This window comes from Rhipicephalus sanguineus, chromosome 1 (assembly GCF_013339695.2).
Source record: "Rhipicephalus sanguineus isolate Rsan-2018 chromosome 1, BIME_Rsan_1.4, whole genome shotgun sequence".
NCBI lineage: Eukaryota > Metazoa > Arthropoda > Arachnida > Ixodida > Ixodidae > Rhipicephalus > Rhipicephalus sanguineus.
The window spans coordinates 285,672,652-285,692,698 of NC_051176.1; the positions used below are offsets into that span (position 1 = coordinate 285,672,652).

A 20,047-nucleotide genomic window follows, 5' to 3' on the forward strand; every position below is an offset into this window, starting at 1 on the left:
CCTTGTGTAGCATCAGCTGTGCCTGCACGGTTGCTTGTGGGCACCTTGTATGGCGCTAGTGCCAGCATTTTTATCATTCGAGCTGCGACTGGTCCCAGTTGAAACTGGGACCATCTGGTCCCAGTTGAAACTGGGACCATCTGGTCCCAGTTGGCATTGGGACCATCTGGTCCCAGTTGGGCCCAGTCCCAACTGGGACCAACTGGGAATTTCACCATAAACCAGTTCAACGGGGACCAACTGGGACCAACTGGGACCACTTGAGATATTTTCACCTGGGTAAAAACGACGAAAGGTCAGGTGCACTTACCGAAAAAAAGTACTCTATCCGAACGTGCACACGTTCTTAGCTGTTTGTCTGGCTGCAACGAAGGTGGTGAGCAGAACAATCGCTTCTTGAAACGTATGTACCGACGAACGTACCGTCGCAAAAAGCACAGTAAAGCTTGTTTCACCAAACACTGATGGAAAATATGCGACAGACAGTATGATCACCGTTACTTGATGCCATGCCAAACAGCCCGTAATCCGTTCATCCGTTCACAAACAAAAGCTGACAACGCTACACAAAACGCAAATCACCGCCGGCCGTCGCCTAGCTCTGCTGCCGATCGAGCCGCCGCAGGGCCGCAGCCACCGCAGCCGCAGCCGCCGCGAACTGGCGGCGCTGGCGGCTGGCGCGAACTAGTGGAGGAAGAGGGGAAAGGGGGAGGAAGGAACAAGTATTCTGAAACAAGCCTCACCCTTCACTTGACCGAGCTGAGCACAGCGTCACTATTCAACAGAAAAGACACAACGGTTCTCACAAAATAATCCCACCTATTGCTCAATATTTAGTGAACATTCCTGCCAATAGGTGCGTCTGACATCGTTCGCTGTTGCGCGAGCGTTGCGCGGCCTTAGCCGCCTTGGCTTGAAAAGAATATACTTACCAAACTGCTGATAGAAACGCGCCTTGCGGAGCGAAACCAAATATTTTGAGGGCTTTGTTTTCTGCGTCTCTTCTTTCACTGCGTCTCTTCATTCCGTTTTGGCGTCTTTGCGCTCGTGGACAAAACATTTGAAGAATCATTTAGATAGTCGTTGCGCGCGCACTTTCCCCCAGAATGTCTAAAAATGTCTCAAAGTAGACGTTGTGGACTTCTTTGGCACAATACACTCTGGCTATGTCGTAGCTGTTGAAAACGGTAATAAACAGTACGCAGGCATATTTGAGAGGCGAGTGCTTTATTTTGCAAAAATGTCTATTCTTGATCTTCTCGTAAACCAAGACGTCTATAGCCGTCCGTAGCCGTTTCGAGACGTCTTTTAGAGGTTTTGTGTTACATGGGTACGCACAGGGTCCGTCAAAAAACCATTCCTTTTAATAACGTTTTGCCGTCTCTCTCTAGCTCTTTGCTTGCATGCGCGCGCGTTACAACATGCTTGTTATTTTTTTATATGCTGCAGTTTACACGTATAAAACCAGTTATACATAAATCTCGCTTAATTCGTGAAGTTGTCAAAAACTTTACTGTCGCTATCAACGATACGTTTCGGGCGAACTCCAATCGAATTTTGTAGAGACGGTCGATAACGTATTTCATGCGTAATTTTGATGGTAATTTTTTGTCATGGATGACCGGACCGTAAATAAATTCTGGTATTCAAGCGCGAAAACGGAAGTGCATATGTTTTTTCAATCCTTGTTTATACTTATTCTTCTTCTTCCGTTGTGTGCACTGCCAAACCAGATGACGCGCGCTCTGGATTGTTTTAGTATAAGCGCATGCCTCTGTCACTGCACATACGTGCTGCCGGTTTCGAACCGCATGGAAGATGCGAATTTTTTGCCGGTCCCACGTGCTATTTGGTTCAGCGGCTGAATGTACCGACCATCATGTAAATTATTAATCGTTCGAAACACATAAGCAGTTAAGTAGTCATCCTTTTTTTTTAATGGCCGGCGAACTTCATCCGCACCCCTTAATTCACAATATTACAGACGCCCATTATTCAGCGTGTTCGTGGCGGTAATTTGGCATTCTTCTGCTGGCCACTTAGCTTGACAGGTGATATATAAGACCCAGGAAGTAAAACTCAGCCCCAACTCTCCTAATTGCTGCGCCTATGACAGGTATACTTATCAATACATTCAACACGAGCCCAGCGCATCTCTCGCGACGAACTCTAATAATAATATCTGGGGTTTTACGTCCCAAAACCACGATATGATTATGAGAGACGCCGTAGTGGAGGGCTCCGGAAATTTCGACCATCTGGTGTTCTTTAACGCGCGACGAACTCTCGACCGCTCTCTTTTGTAGCCGATTAGGCTCCTTAAAGGGACACTACAATAGGAGGTACTGTCAAGCTGAATTAGACACCTACATTTCTAGGATGTTACAACGGCCAATATTAATTACCACGCCTACAGAGGCTAGCCAAGCTAGAAATCACGCAACCGCTGAAAGCTGTAGAATACTCATTCCGTTTTCGTGATTTTAACACATATAACTTGCACGAAAACGCAGCTCCCCTCCTCCCCATCTACATCATATTCCTTCACATCATATTAATACTCACGGGCACTTAGCCTTCACTTTTCACCGCTACTAATCATCCTGTCAAACAAAGGCGGGTACCATTTATTTTTCCTTTCATATTTTCTAGATATATCTTTAATCGAAGACTTCAGAAGACACCTTCTTATACATACCGCTAGACTCTAGGCCGGTCTCTTCAAGTGGGTACGGGCCACAGAGCTAGGTCATGATCATCAGCTTTGCCATGCGCACCAGTGTGAACAGCGGCCACGCCGACCATGTGTGAAGAAAAATTGAAATGGTGCCGCTCCTAACCGAGTTAAACCTGATCTGTCTCGCTACGAAATCAGCAGTCGTGTTTGCTCACGGTAGGGTCCGCAGATGTCCAGTGCTCCTTGTGAACTTTCTTTACCCGCCAAGTTGCACTGCACAAGGCGTACAACCAGTGTGCTAACCATGACGGCCATAAATTGTGACGCCCGCGCTTCTACGAATACTCGGACCTATCATCGGGCTTAATGTCCTCAAGCAGTGAATACGACCTGCGCCTCCTGGTACGCCAGCCTTGGACGGTCCATGCGCCATGATTGTCCTCACATTGACTTTCCTGCTTTACGTCGTCCTGCCATTCCTTAGGAAAGCCTGTAAGTTTCAGTCCTTATTGAAGAAACTATAGTTCATGTAACGCAAGATAAATGTTTGGTAAAGAAAAAAAAACAAGAAAACGGGAATGTGTTGCAAATTGAAATGCGTTTGGACGTTATCGGCGGATCTCGGCCACGCATTAGCTAGACCGGCACCCACACAGATCGCGTTTCCGACGTGCAGCAAGCCGTTTAGGCGCATTCACCGCAGTGGCGGATCCAGGGGGGGGGGGGGGCGATTGGGCGATCGCCCCCCCCAAAGCTATAAGCCAACCCAACCCCCCCCCCCCGCTTTTCACCTCACCGAAGGCCATTTTTCAGAACGTAGAATTTTTTCAGGTGGTCGCTGTGTCCATCCCAATCCGAGACTAGGGAAGCACCCCTCACACAGCCCAGCGCTTTTGTTAAGAGCGAAACAGGCTTTCTAGAAAAGATTTCTTCTGCGTCCTGCATCTTTCAAATAGGCACCGACGAGCACAAGCCTCAACTATTTTGCTAAAGCAACTGCTGCCTTTATGGAAGCGAGCTAAAGTTTCCTCCCCACTCCCAGGGCCATCAGCTCTTCAGCAAAGCGAGGGGTCTTCAAATTCTCCCATCTTTTTCTCAGAGACAGGAGTCTGTTCTGTGTCATTCAAACTGGCATCTTTCGTCCCACCACGGCCGGGCTAGACTGCACGTGCGCGCTAGACTGCACGTGCGCGCTTTGTGGTCCCACAAAGCGTGCAGAACAAGTTACCTTTTAGTCAACCTTCAGCGGCTGGTCCAAAAAAAAAAAAAGAAGAAGGAAGGCAGGCAGTGGTGCTGTGAATTATATTCGCCGAAGTACCGAGCAAGCCTCCGAGAGCACGTGCGCGGGGTATAATCGAGCGCGACTCCGAAAGCTCCGTTTGACCGTCCTTAGGCTGCGGAGATAGAAAGGGCATTTTCTGGCAACACGACCGGCCAGAAAAAAAGGCAATGGGGAGGAGGGGGCGGGGTAACAAAGGGAGGCTTACTCCGAAACTACGTTCAAGGAATACTAGAGCTCGCCGTTGTGGGAATACTCATTTATCGAGCAGGTGGCCTGCCCTTCCCTCTTTCACCCTCCTCTTACCAACAACACTGATACGTGTTCCCCAATGTTTAGCGGAAATATGCGAAATTTTAGATAATGAAATGGCACTGAGCAATGCAACTGAGAACAAAAATAATGAGCATTTGGTTACTAACGTGAAGTTTTAAAGTTGGGCAACGCCCCCCCCCCCCCCCCCCCCCCCCCCAACAACCAACCCCCCCCCCCCCCCCCCCAAAGCAAGCGCCTGGATCCGCCCCTGATTCACCGCAACCTAATTACGGCTAAACACGCCGAAAATGCGTTCCATGCGTCAGCAAGAGTGATCCGGCGTCTAAGTACGCGCATCAGTTTGGCCAACCGCGCCACCGTTGCTGCAGAAACAAGAACGTTTTGAATGCTCTTAAACCACGATACAATTACGCGGCACGCCGTTGTGACCACCTGGGGTTCGCCTACATCTAAGCATACGGGCATTTTTTGCACTCAACTTGCTTGATTTTTACCCTTTAGCTATTCTTACTTTTTTGTATTTGATCGCCAAATTTAGACTGGGGTGTAAAATTAAATGTACTTTTTCTTAGGAAAAGAAAATGTATGACAGTGAGATTTTGCACCATAATTCCACATGGCAGTTGCAATAATCCGTAGCTAAAAGAACAGGTTTCTACGTTTATCTCACAAGGGAAAAAAAAATCATTGCCCTCACTTGTCACGTGCCGTAAAAGAATTCCAATTAATCTTCATTTCTCTTCATTATAAGTTTATAACTCGCAAAGTTCTAGCAAGTTTTGGGTCCACACTATTTGGAAGAGATTTAAGTATAATCTGAGAAATTTTCAGCGGGATCGGTGAGATACGTTTTCCAGAAAAGGTACGTCGAGTTGGCAAAATTTTCAAAAAGCTTATCGTGAGAAAAAAATGCACTTTTTTGTTTAAAAACACGCCGCGGAAAGTGCTCACAATATACACCAATGACCACGCCAATGACTGCTAGAGTTACTGTATATTACTACGACCATACTACGACACGAAAGCATCCCATGGTGGAGGATTTGCAATCGGAACTTATGAAAATGGCAGGAAATGAATATATTTACGCGATCTAGCCATATTTATCATGAAAAAAATACATACACGCAGAAATAATGATGGAAAACAACATTAAACAAGCCCTCGCATCTGTCCGGAGGCGCGGTATTTGGCGCCATTTTTAAATAGCTTCGCGCGCTACTACGCGCTCGCCACTGCACGGTTTTCCTCTTCAGTGTGTCTAGTATTTTTATTGCGACAGTAATTATATGGACACTCTCGACGGGTTTTTGCCGTCGCCGTCATGTTCCGTATAAAATCCAAATCGATAACATCCCCCGCGCATCCTATGTTCTACCCGCGGTCAGTGGAGTAGCCAGGGGGGGGGGGGGGCACACCGGGACCGTGCCCCCCCCCCACGAAAATTTTCTCTGCCATGGTATACAAAGCACAAAATGACACTCGACCACACTTACCTGCCCGGACCCCACGTCGGATCAAGGGCGTGCCCCCCCCCCCCCCCCTGAACACTTCTGCCTACGCCACTGCCCGCGAGTAAAAGCGCACGAGCGGGGGCGACGCTCCCCGCTTCGCCGCTCGGAGGGCGCATGCGATAACATCCCCCTGCGTGTTAGACCTGCCACTGAATGCTCAAGCAGAGAGGAAATACCCTGGCCGTCTTTAAAACAAGCATAAAGGGACGCGGGAAAAAAGGGGGGGGGGGGCGGTGTCTCGCTCAAGCAGCAGCTGTGAACTTTGACTTTAAGGGCGCGGTCGCGAGTGCTATCTCGGCAGGCATTAGCGGTCGGCTTGCATACCCTTCTATGTGCTGTGCTCTCAACGCGAGAAGACTGTGCGAAAAGAGCATCTCTCCCTGCAGTGGCCGTATTCTCTAACGCCAGCGTTTTGTAGAGTTACGCGAGACCAGATCCAGAAGAGTCAGCTGCCAGTTCGTATAACATTAACATTGTTGCTATTGCATTCATTGCTTCGCCCTTGCGGTGATACTTATTTTTTTGTCTTTAGTAATAAAATAAAGAAAATCGTTATTTGGTTGATTTACCTTACCATGCTAAGGTTACAAGACATGCACCGCTGAAGTCACAAAATCATGCTTTGAATTGTTCGTTTTAGAAGCCATTTTGGCGCTTAAATTGGGTTTTGTTGAAAGTGCATATTTACAGAGAGCAATAAAAAGCGGACGCAAGCATGGAGCTCGAGGTTGCATAAGTCCTATACTTATAGACATTCATTGCTTTTCCAAGCACTTTGCAGCTGGTTTAATTTAGTCACTATGCTGCAGTTTCAATACTGAAGAGAAAAAAAATGCAATGGTCATTACAGTCTACTTGAAATTTCTTGCTTTTCCAAGCAAGCACAGTTGCAATTGATACATACAAAATTTCTTTAATTGGGCTTTTGCTTTAAATTTGTGAGAAAACAATTAAAACAACAAACTATTAACCTTGTACCCCTTCAGTGGAAAAGGCCTGTAATACAGCTTTATTTCTGTAAGCCACATGGCTCGCAGCAGACAAGATAGAACAACCTCATGCAAGCTTGCAAACTGAACAGCAGATCCCCTATGCTGCCTTGTCTACAATTGGGTGAATGTGCTGTTACTTTGATGAATTGACAATGAGCAATGGTAAGATTTGTCAGCAAAGTGCAGACACAAGTCTGCTCTGCTAGAACGGCTTACAAGTATCAGCAGCAGACTTCTGTGACAAATTGTCATGAAAAAGGAGTAATCCATTGTGTGCCGTCTGTGTCATTTAGTTGTAAAAGATATAAAAACACAGGGTGCTACACCGAGCAAAGTATTTTTGATGAAAGAAAGATGCTTTGGCTTCCACACAGAAGCCTTTTCACTAGTGTGCCAATGAAACTGGCAGTGGACGTATGCAACACCGTTCTGGCATATGATGATACTCTACCTAAATTATCACCTAGTGACCCACCGGACCTAGCTCGATTACTGGCATTTTTTTGTAAAATACAAGTGCAAAACAAAATTCTACAAACAGGTCCATGAAACAGCTATGGAAGCCACTATATTGGCAACCAGCACTAATTTAGTAGCATTTATTAGCTATCACTTGCAGAGAAGCAGTTCAATTGACATCCAAACAGCATGGAGGCAGCCATCCGGTTCATGATTGATAGACACCAAGCTTCCTTGATATGCTTGTTGAAAGGGAAAGGAGAGGTTGAAAGGAAAGGAATTTATTGTTCAGCGTTTGCAGCAAACAAATTCGTACAGGGTGCTACATATATTTTGATCCTATGCAACCAGGTTCTCACAAAAGGGTCATAGTTTCCACCCTTTGACACACTGAGAAAATCTGCACAAAACAGGAAGATTGTGCAGATGAAAGGCATGAGGTACGATGTGAACTGTCAGCCTGCAGCCATCCCAACTAGTTTTTAAATGCAGATGAACCTCAAATGAGCCTTCCACGGCTGCCCTGTGCTCCCCCTGGTCAAAAGCACAGAGAAATACCATATGTCCGATTCATATGCGAAGCCCTATGCAGTGTTTTGCATTTCTATAACAGTTAAGTGGCACACATGCCAAACCAAAAACTGCAACAATTGCTCACCAAATGTTAAAAAAAAAATTACCAAAAGAGAAATTCCCACGTGTGGCATACATCACCCCATGTGGTGATTGTGACTACGTGTATATTGGTGAAACTGGTGATCTTGAAAGGTGGCTCAAGATGCACAACTATGATAGGAGGAAAGAAGAAATCCAATGCTTTGGCTGAGCTTGCCACTTCCAGCAGAGATGCTAAGGACTGGGGGAAGGCACGTGTTTTTGCTAGAGAAAAGGGGTTATCTCGATGCCCTTATCTTGAATCGCTCACGATATAGATTACTCCGCACACTTCGAACAGGAGCAATGGCAATCCGTTGTCAGTGTATGCTTGCTGTCTGCATCACATGTTCAAGCGCTTGTTTTGGTCGTCATCTGTCCTTTGTTTTGTTTCCCACTACACCACTTCTCAAGTATGGTACACCAGCTAGCCCAAGCCACAACCCTTGTTCAAGCATGTTCACACAAACTGTTCTAATGCATTTTTTTTAAAACCTGTGAACAAGGCTCCCCTGTGGGCGCTGAAAAGCCTTTCTTTCATTCAGTTTTACTTTGGTCAGCAGAGCACTCCTGAATTTTTTCTACCTTTCACAATGTTTTATCCCAACATGACAGGATTTTGCCAAACCTTAAACTTCAGCATCATTAAGCTATTCTAGAGCCCTTTCTTTTCAACTTGTACTAGTGCATTCCAATCATATGTCACATCACTTGATCATATTTTTCTCTTTCCAGTTTCCAGGCTATTCAGAAAAGCAAGAGCATCTACTACAACTGTAAGGCAAACTTAATTATGCGTTCAAGAATTTCAGCTTCTGCCACAAATACTGGCAACACTTGTACATACTGTGGAATATAATTATGCGAGATGACGACAAAATGAAGAGGCCCGTTGTTCACTCTCAGACATGTTTTACCTAGTACACCAATAAAGAACGGTCTGCAAATGCAGTCGTTGCCAGGGTTTTATTTTCCTACTTACAAATAAAAGCTGCACACACACGGGCACAAATACCAACAGTCTTGATGTGCATATTTACATAAAGACCACTCTGCGTGTCTCATGGGAGGCCATAGGAAAAGAACACTTGGCCTAATTACCGGGACGTTCAAAACACTTTCTTGACCCGTTGAGGCAAGACGGACTCTTTGGCCTTGTTGAAGAATGAGAGCAAGTTGTAGCGCTTGTTTCGCTGAGAGAAGTAGTTTGAAACAACATCATTGTCATCTAAAAAAAATGCAAACAAAACTTGGTTTTAGTGTATATGTGACATGCAATATTCTTAACACAAGCATTTGGTACCGACTGCACTTTTCCTTTAAAAAGAAACCAAACACACAAGTGAATTAAGTTCAAGGGGTTCAGAGGTATAAACTATCCTTGCATTATGAAGGGTGCCATAGTAGAGGACACCTGATTAATTTTGACTATTTGGGGTTCTGTATTGTGCACCAACATCTAAATCCGTGTGCAGTGGTGTTGATCCGTGTGCAGTGGCCTGGATATGGCCTTGAGCCTTTTCCCCTGAATGTCATCACTACAGTGGAAACACATTCATTCAGGAAATCAGTTAATGACAACATGATGTGCAGTTCCAGCAAATGTGTGCATGATTACACATTGCTAAATACTCCTTAAAGGGTCATTAATGAGAAACGCTAGATTAGTTTGGCCTCATGAAATATTTTTTTAAAATGCCATTTTTGTTTGATTTGCTTTAGGAGGTTCATTACTAAAACAAGATATAAAAAGTTGCAGAGGAGTTGCAGAGTACTGAAGCATTCCTTTTGGCTAGTAGTTGTTAGAGAGGGGTGCTGCAAAGTGGTGTTGCGCAGTTGTGTTATAAATAGGGCTCCGTGTTTTCGGAGCTTATTTTTCTTGAAATTCGGTGCTTATCGAAGTTTACTTTTCGTAAATCCCTAATTCTCCGAACTTCAGGGTTGAATTTTGCATTATTCTCAATATCCCCAATATCTTAGATGGAACAATATCTGATCACGAAAACATCAGAACACACAAAGCATATTTTAGTTGTCTGGAAGGTTTCATCACACAAACAAATATACACAAATGCACAAATACTTGAATACAAAACACCTGTGTTTGTGCGTTTTACAACTTTAAAGCTCGTTGTAAAAGACACAAGTATACTTTATGAGGTCCATATATTCTATGTCGTCTGGCGCGCCCCATTGCCGCCAGCGGACGGTATATCAAGATGTCGTCTCGCGCTCCCGGGGGCCCTACATACGCATACATTAATGTCTCTCGCTCTGTGCACGACAAGCCTTTTGTGAAACGTGCGATGGGTGCCGTCTATGAGATACTGCTGACATGAGGTAAAGTTTAAATCGGCAAAACCAGCCGATGTATCAATGACCACTTAGGGACATGCCCTATCGATAAAGAATGGAACAGGGTCATATTGGCCGTTAAACTCAGAGTTTAACGGATAAATCCAAATTGTCAAAAATTTTACCGCCGACAGTTTATCAGATTTTTTCGGATTTATCCAAAAACACCGTGACCTAGTTATAAAGAATGAGGCAATGCAAGAGGCCAAACAGTGTTTATTTGCATGATTTGGTACAATCAAAGAGCAATCGGCAACAGTAGTACGAAGCACAACCACCACAGCATTATGTGTGGTATCTTTTAGCAGTCTCTGGTGTTGTCATCCTCTTGCAGTTCTGATGGCAGCGTACTTACAGCCATGTACATAGGCACCATCATAGCCTTGTGATCCAAATGGTAGGTGGAGACATACATCACATCTCGCACCAGGTATGAGATATAGGTGAATGAGAGGTTGATGCACATACTTCTCGATATCGCGATGGCCTCAATGGGGGTGTTCAATTTGACATCGACCTTGGCTGCCTCCTTCTGCGACTTGCCGAGCGCTGTCTTTAAAGAAGTTGAAGGCCAAGTGATAGGGTGGACAATGGCGCACACCCTTTTAGTCAAGACTTCCCCTTCTGTTGTGGGGATCCCCCTCTCCTAATTCGAGGCTGCAAATTGCTATGGCCACCAGAAGAGAGGGAGCACTCCATTTCTGGACCGGTTGGAATACAAGACTGACGGAGTGCATTTAGGGAAGGGAGGATGGAGTACGCATACCTACAACAGCCCTGAGGGGTTACGGTGGTACCTATGACTCCCTCATTGGAAAGGTGCATTGTTAGCATCAGTGTGGTGGCAGAGGTCACGTGTCTTCTGGACATGCATATTGTGGACGCCCTGCAGGCAGGCGTTTTCGCCAACATAGCCAAGTAACACTTTTGTGTTAAAACCAAAGTGCCATGCCTTCTGAAAAATTTGAGCCAATGAGGCAGTGCTGGTACACCAACACGGCACCATGGATTTCAAGTTGAAATATTTTCACTTATTTGGGCCTTTACATGCTGTAAAGGTTCTTGAAACTTTATAAGCTCAGACTTTGAGGTCTTTAAAGAAGTACTGACACAAATTTTAGAAATTTTCGTATTGTTGTGCTAAATAAAAACACTGGTTTCGATAACAATAAGAGTATTGTGGTGCCTCGGAATGTATTTTAATACCGCTACTTTAAGAAGACATTTTCAATTCAGATATTGAGGGGGTGGTTTCACAGTGATGTGTCAACACAGTCTGATGTAGTTCTGAGTCATGTAGGGACAGCAACTCGAGACGTAATAGCACCAGCTGTGTCATTTGCTGTTAGGTGCACAGAGACCTGTGCGCTGCTGCCACCGCTTGCTTTGCTCTCGCAGCTCTGCGCCACCGCCTGAGTCTCAAGAGTAATCACGACACCGCCACACAATAATTGTGGTGCAACGCCATTTGTCTTTTCTTTTAATCCGAACGGGGAATCTGAACATAAAATACAATACTTCACCAAAAGTTCCTTATCTTTCTTTCCTCCAGAAGTCTCACGAGTATTGCACGACCTCGACGGTGCGGCATCCTCCAGCATTAAAGGCCGACATCCCAACTCGCTGGAGAGTATATTCTTGGAGTCTTGGACATACTACACTATGCATATATAAATAAAATAAATATATTTATGTGCTTGTACACTTTATTCCTTTCATTTTTACTCGTGTAAATAAATAAATAAGTATAGAAGTAAAGACGAACAGGCACCGGATTATTTGATTCTTCCAACGGACGCACTCTTTACAGTGGAGACAATGCAGCTCTCCAGAAAAAAGGCGAGCCCACAGTTTCTGCATGTTTTTTCTTTTTCTAAATTCAAGGGACTACTTTCTCTCCCCCCCAACTCTCTAATCTACCCCCCCCCCCTTTTTTCCATGCCACGCAGCCGTCAATCCGTTGAACCCCACGCCGTTCACACACCGCCGCCGGAGGTGGAAACACCAGTGCACAGGTCTAGTTGCATGTGGTGCACGTAAGCACCGATGAGTGAATTGTCATCCAGCGACTCCAACAGCAATTTTCGGCCACACGCAGGATGCAAAGTTCACAAACCCAGCAATCTGTGCTGACTCATCATCACAATGTCCATTGCAGTGGGGCTGGCCTGTAGATGCTGTGCGATAAAAACTTTAAAATCACACTAAAATATTTTATATAAGGTTCCTGGCTCCGGTGTGTGGAGAGCATTAACACCGCATGCTAAGGAAATGAAAAATGTTCCTTTTGTTATGCCTCGAAATCATGTCAGTACTTCTTTAAATGCAATATAGTCTACTTTTGTTTACTGAGAAACCATCAAAATCCATGGCATTATCCTGTGCTGGTGCAGGATCTTCCAGGCAGTGTTCTTTGCTGCTACAACTTCTTTCATCTTGCCAAGCCTCCTCTCATAGTAAGTAGCCTTTCTTGGCATAGTAGAAGCAGGATTAATTTACTTTATCTCTATTTAGTGTCCTTTTAACAACCAAAAACAGGATGCCGCGTTTGTGGGGTAAAGCAGTGCTACCATCCAAATGGCAAATGGAATAGAAGTGATGAAGAGACTTCTATGGATATGACCACCTAACAGCGAGAAATTAGCACAGGTGTTGTTCTCATCATCAACGCCCCACCCCTTGTTTTGCACTGATGTATAGAGGACATTGGTGGGTTTAAGTTACAGTATGAGGTGTACAATGTGAAAGACATTATGCTATGGTAACACTCAATTTGGTGACTACACTGCAATATCTCATAATGCTACTATACTAGCCAGCTAAATAGTCGTAGCTGCAAAAAACAAGCTCCTTCTATTGAAGGTGCATGCACTGTGCCACTGCACTATACAGCGTGCTTTTTTTTTTGACAATACAGATTTTTAATAAAAATCCTATGACAGTAAGGTGCCTGTTGCTTTCGCACACGAACTCTACGTTGTGGTGGAAATACTCTGTCCCAGCTGAAATGACAATGTTGTGACTAATAAACAAAAACTTGCTAATTAATTTTTTCATTATTGACTTGAGGGCAGCTGTTCATATTAGAAAGTTGTAGTGGATGACAATTTATGGCATACCCATTTTTTAGAAATCGTGAAAGTTGCATGTAATTCGAGATATTCATCATTGAATTTCAGGAGCGATATTGAAACTGATCGTGCCCAGTCCACACGAAACGTGACTGTTATGCCAGACCGGAACTACCTGCGACAAGGAAGTGACAGAATTTGAATGAAGGCGCATCGTGGCTGTATTTTTTCTTGAAAAGTGGCAAGTCATCTAACTTTTGCCAGCGAATCGCCTTACGTTTGCGTGTGGTGTTTGGTCCTTATGTGTTTCTTTTGAGCTGTGCGCAAGAAAAGCACAATGTCAAAGTTTTCTTTCTCTGTGAAACGTAAAACTCAGAAGCAGCCACTGTGGCGCGTCTTCTTGCATAACATGCGACATAGTTTTTCGAGTTAATGAAACAAAGAGATAAGCATCACAGATCACACCCAAAGATTAAGCTGTCTACTTGTGTATTTCAGAATGATTGCCGATTTTCCTGACCGGGTTCTGCATTGGCGTGCTTTCATTCAAATTTCCTAACTTCCTAGTCACATGCAGTTCTGGTCGTACGTAGCCGCGAGGCCATGTTTCCTGCACGCAGGGCGCCGTCAGTTTCAATTTTGCCCTTAAAATTCTATGATGAATATCTCGAATTACATGCAACTTTTGTGATTTCTAAAAAATGGGTATGCCATTAACTGGCACGCACTACAACTTTCTAATATAAATGACCGCCCTCAAGTCCATAATTTAAAAGTTAATTAACGAGTTTTGTTATTTAGTTGCAACAGTGTCATTTCAGCTGGGGCAAATTATTTGTGCCTCGATGTAGAGTTCGTGTGTGAAAACGACAGGAGCCGTACTGTCACAGAATTTTCATTAAAAATCTGTATTGTCCAAACAACAACACCCTGTAGATAGCACGTCAACAACATATACAGACAGCATCCATAGATGCAATCTGTAGTACAAGAAGCAAAAATGGTGTGCAAGGCAGTGAGTGTTCAATAGCATGGGAGTCTAAAAAGTGAAATTTTTACGTTGAATCAAATAAGGATATCAGAAAAAAAACAAGAAAAAAAATGGCCCATGCATATAAACTATTCTCAATTTCTAAAAAAATGTAAAATGAAAAGTGCGGTGGAGTCTGATAATGTAATGCCGTTAACAACTGTACGTCAGGTAAACTGAGAAGCCTGCAATTTAGGTACAAAAGAAAGTACATGTTTATCTTAGGAGCCAATGGAAATCACACTAATAAAAAAAAAAAAAAGTAACTGCACATCACCAGATATATGCGCAATGCGCAATGCTGCAGTGGTACTACAGGTACCACTGCAGCATTGCGCACTGTTTTGAGAGAATCCATCATGGTGAGATGGATGAGAACAAATTTCTCCATCTGAATAGAGACCGGATAGAGGCATTACAACTACACATGTGAAGAACAAAATGTTTCAGTGCAAACTGACCTTTCTTGAATGTTAGGTCTAGCAAAAGTGCATCTTGTTTAGCCAAAGTTTATTAATAAAATTTACTACATACATACCACTGAGAAGTGGCCTCCGTTCTGCAAGAGTTGGGAGGACGCTGTCGTTAGCATTAAGTGAGACCACAAATGCAAATGGCACCAGCCAGAGGCAGAGGGTGAAGTATGCAAGCACCTGCATAGATAAATGACCATTAATACAGTATATGCTCTAAGGGGTACAAATTTACCATGTTAACAAATTTTATGATAACACTTGCCTCACTGAAGGTATAGGCCTTGTTAGAGAAGAAGTTGAATGCAAGGTAGTGGTTCAGGATGACAAGAGCTAGAAAGAAAACAAAAATTAATGGTTAGGCATGCTGTTGGGATTAATGATCCTCAAAAACCCCTTAGTACGCTGACCAAAGTTAAGTTCTCAGCAGCTTTAAATGACTGACCACATATCTTATATGCCGAGTGCCTTTGAAGGAGTCTTCCTCTTCCACTTACCTTCTGTAACTGGGTATGATAATATCTGATAGCAATGACTTTTGACCAAAATTAAGCCAGAACCAGTTACTGCTGGCTATGTAAGTTGAAGTTGAAGTTGAAATTTATTTGCATCATCATAATGCGGGAATGCTCGGGCAAAAAGTGAAAATCAATTCACTTGAGAAGCGCCCGAGCCCCCATATACAGGCTAATGTTAGCTTTCGACTGTTATCCCTTTGCGACAAAGTGTCCTTGTTTGGAGATGCGACTCACTTTTGCCATTTCTGAGCACTATTGGCAAGGAAGAGACTGCGAAAACTGAGCTAACGGTAAATTAAACATTCCTGTTACCTGAAGTTCCTTCATATGACTTCTGGGTGATATATTTTGCTGCACATGATCGCTTTGATGAAGGCAGTACCGTGTTTAACGAGACGCTAGACGTTGGGCATTTCAGCAGGTATTACGATTTTTTTCTTTTTACTTTTTAGGAATTCTTGCCTCCAGCAGATAACTATGGTACGTAATTTGAGTGGCTCGGTGAAAGTGTTTTATGAATAAACATGGGATGCTTGAGTGTACAATAATTAGACAATTAATTACATTGCAAGTGCAATTAATTGATATAAAATACACTATAGTTTGTTCTAACACCTCCACTCGCTTTTAATTCACTCTCCAGAACCTTAGCACCAAATTATGTAAACTTCAGGCATTTATAGACAGCCATCATAATGCATGTTGCAAAGGGTCATAACAAAAACAATGCCTACATTCTATCTCAATCCAATAACTGAGTTTCATTCACTAGAGTGATCACTCTGCATGCTGCACACTGGTGGGTTTAACTGATTTGTTATTCACAATTGTGAATTAAGTACCACAGGGAAATGATGATGCACGGTGGTTCATGGCGCTAGGACCAGTTATGGCCAAAGAGTGCCAAGAAACTTAGTAATGGAGAAGCAATTGCCTGATCAATGACAATGGGTATGTGTAAAGCGGCTGTGTAGAATGTACTCCTAAAGTGCTATGTACAACTGATGCGAGAGGTACACATCAAACATAAAAAACGTAGTAGTAAAGAAATGTATCTTAAGATGTCCATTATGCTAGGCACATCATCACCTGATGTGCAACAATGTTTTTATTGCGTGTACCTCCATGCAAGGGCATGGCAGCATGTGCAATAAAGATTTTGTATGTGTGCTTTAATTAAGTGGAGCTTATTGGATGTTTGAGTGTTCCACAAGCGTTGCCAACAGCTTGTCACATTTCGCACAGGAACTGTTTCAGACCTATGGAAGGAAAAGGCATGGTTGAGGTGCTAGCCTTTGTTGCTTTAGATGTGATGATATTAACAAGAAGCACATTACCTTCAATGTTTCTATGTCCAGAAACCCAGCATATGATGATATGTTCTTTGGCCGCATAAGCATTGCACAGGGCCGAGTTAGAAGAGGTGGGAACATTTCAAGTCATTCACAGAAAATATTCCTAGCAAATTCTCTCACTAGAGGATGCTGCTACGACAGTACGATGTCTTTAATGCATGCACCTCAAGGCCCTTGCATGCAAAGGCCCTTGTAAGGGCATAGTGCCTAGTATCTTTGACGCATCTTAGTCATGGTTGTTTTGCAATACATCTTTTTATATTCATTGCAAACCTTTAACATCACTGTGATAATTTTTATGACAATTATATTTCACTCACTTTTATTGCGCATGGTTTTAGGCTTCCGTACAACCACCTTGCACTTTTCCATTGTTATTGATTACACCATTGTTCTTGCATTACAGTAAGTCTCATTGACCATAACTGGCCCTTGCACAAATGAATGCCACATATCATTATCAAACTGCACTGTATGTGTATTTTTTGTTCTTGTTGCAACCACCGTTGTGCTGACGTGTGTAGTGTGGCCAGGACACTCAAGCTCTTCAATCAGCTTTTCTTCCCTGGTCTCCCGCAACATTGCTTATATTGTTGCAAATAGTCAATTCAATTCAAAAACCCATGCCCTCGTGAGTCGCAACGTAACATTTTAGCTAAAAATTAAATCATAGAGCATTCCATGCCAAAACCACAATATGATTACAAAGCACACCATAGTGGTGACTGGATTTTTTGCCCACCTAGTCAAAACATGCACCTAAATCTAAGCACACAGCTATTTTTGCATTTTGTCACAATAAAAATACTGCCACCATGGCAGGGAATTGGACCCAGGTCCTCGAGCTTAACAGCGTAACACCTTAACTGCTAAGCTGAGAGGGCATGGCAGGTGAGAAGTCTTAGCAACTATTTCAACTTTAAAAGAGCCCCTAAACCACCCAGAGGTTGAAATTTAGTTGTGGTGTTGCAGTTGTGGATGCGTCTACAATGAACACCTAGCTGTGAGAATTTTCCGAAATGATGCCGTAATTGCGGAGTTACATGCCTTTGATGATACTGGAGTGCACTAGCACGGACTACAAGAATACGACCAGGAAAAGACGTTTCCGACTGTGCATACCATCTACGCAACGCTATGTGTACTGTGGTTCCGCCTCCACAACGACGAACATCTCGTAGTGTGTATGTCAGTCCCGACCTCCAACACTGCAGGCACGTTTTTGTGCGACACCATGCCATGCGACCTCCTTTGCAGCCCCCATATGATGGCCTGTTTAAGGTCGTCAACCGTACACCTAAACACTTCCGTCTGCTCATCAACGGCCGGGAAGACATTGTTTCCGTTGACCGTCTCAAGCCTGCGTACTTGGACACCGACACATTGACAACGTTGCATCTTACGACCACTTCGAACTGCCATACTCGCCGTGCGCATTTTGCGGCTCAACGGTCTGCTCCTGGCCACCTGCAACAAACCCACGACTTCCTCGCTAGAAGGGGGGCCCTGTAGCGCACTAGTGTGGGCTACAAGAATCCGACCAGGAAAAAGACAACGACGAAGCAACCAGCACGAGACGGTCACGTGTGTTATTGTTCATGTCTGTGTAAATGGTTCCAGACGAAATACATAATTTGTGGTCTCACAACATCGACATCTGTCTGCCTGTTTCCACAATACAAAAGAGCCTTCACTCGTTTCACTCTTTCCTTCGCTCGTCGGCTCATCTCTCCTCCTGGCTGAGTGTTTCTCCTCACTGTTCGAGGAGGATGTGAAGGAAGCGCAGGTACCTGTGAGGGGACAAACGAGTGTTGTAGATGAAAAGGAGATGACGTGTTGACGTCATGGCGAACCGTTGTGGGGATGAGAAATGCCGAAAGGCACGGAGAGGAGAAGAGATTGTTTCTTGGAATTTGTGGGGCGCCCGTAGCTCGTAGCGCTGCCGCGTTTGGCATTGTTGATCGTGACGGCTTTCTGAACTTGACGCACGCGTTTAGTTGAAATGTTAAAAAAATTGTCGGAGGTGGTTTAGGGGCCCTTTAACAGATCAACAGTAGTGAAATACTTTCAATTTTGAATTTGTTCCTGACACATTCAGAGCTGCACATACAGTTTCCTGTACTCATCCATTATCAATCCAGTACTGACCAGAACTGATGTTAAATGAAAGGCTAGTCTCTAAGCATAAGTGTTCTGCATGCATGCATGCAACAATGCCAATGTAGTTTTTTCAGAGGCTGGAGAGTGAGTGGCTGCATAATGAGAAAAGACGTTCCATGAAAATATGTAAGTTACAGGTACCTCACAATACATACATCGTGTTGAAGCATACTCAGCGTTGGCAGTCATGCAAACAGAAGCAGTTTGTAATTAGAATAGACACTTTTCTGTAGAAAGTCATGCATTGCCTCAAAGTGTACAGTTCTATCCCGATAGGAAGTGCACTATGCAAAGCCCTTGGTTCCATACTGTCATTATCTTGCGGGCTTCGCTAGTACTGTACAAAAACACGTACCTGTGGCTGACAAGAAAGGCACAGAATAGAGGTTGAAAAAAGGAAAAGTGCGCAAAACCAGCAGATGCATCACTTGGCTGAGCATGCCGCAGCCAATCATTGTCATGGGAAGATCTTCAAAAACGAACAGCCCCACGTAAATGGCGAGCGTAATCTGCAACACAGCAAATCATACATTGAGTCCAATGTCACAACTCTCTTACGTCAAAACACAGAATGCAAAAAATAAAAATGCACATACCAAAATTAGTATCCTAATGATCTTTCCAGTCATAACGGTAAATTCTTCCACAAGCTCGGCCAGGTAATACAAACCAGCCGCTGAAATGACAAAAGAATATTTACTTATGTGAAGGACAACCGCGTCAGCAAGCACCGCCAAGTCACGCATCAAAAGGCAATAAAGTACGGTCGGTGTGATTTCGCTATTCGGAGTTCAAAGCACAAGTACACCTGGCATGCACCAATAATCTATGACGAAGCGATAGTATACATTTTTAATTGTCGAACGCCGTATTTCAAGAACGCATCAAACCGCTGCACACACCGGGAAATGATTGTTACTGTCAGCATGGAAGTGAATTATAACGTACCCACTGCCAGTACGGAGAAACATATTTGGACGAACGTTGCCACCCAACTTAATAAATATAAATAAATCATTTCGTTCGGAAAACGCGAGTCTTTCTGTCCCACGCAACTTGTCGGCTGCAGTGCGCCGCCGATCCGCCTAGCGCGCTTTGGTTGCCAGCTTCGGCCACGCTGGATCTTGCATCTCACCGAATCTGTCGTCAAGCCAAACTCCACCTTTTGTAATGTTTGCTTTTGTGGCTGCTTGAAAAACAGTTCAATTAAGTGGACGTAAAGTAATAGCACAAC

The 20,047-nt window shown here is 43.9% G+C and overlaps 1 protein-coding gene across 1 annotated transcript; it reads right to left on the minus strand.

The window, feature by feature from the left end:
• Positions 1-8,798: 8,798 nt before the first annotated feature.
• LOC119379184 (protein TEX261) lies at positions 8,799-19,928 on the minus strand. Its single transcript, XM_037648397.2, has 6 exons — positions 19,762-19,928; positions 19,410-19,489; positions 19,169-19,322; positions 15,046-15,113; positions 14,846-14,960; positions 8,799-9,079 (listed from the first exon to the last, which is right to left on the minus strand). Exons 1-6 carry the CDS (start codon positions 19,829-19,831, stop codon positions 8,961-8,963), a joined length of 606 nt encoding a protein of 201 aa, XP_037504325.1. The 5' UTR covers positions 19,832-19,928; the 3' UTR covers positions 8,799-8,960.
• Positions 19,929-20,047: the final 119 nt, after the last annotated feature.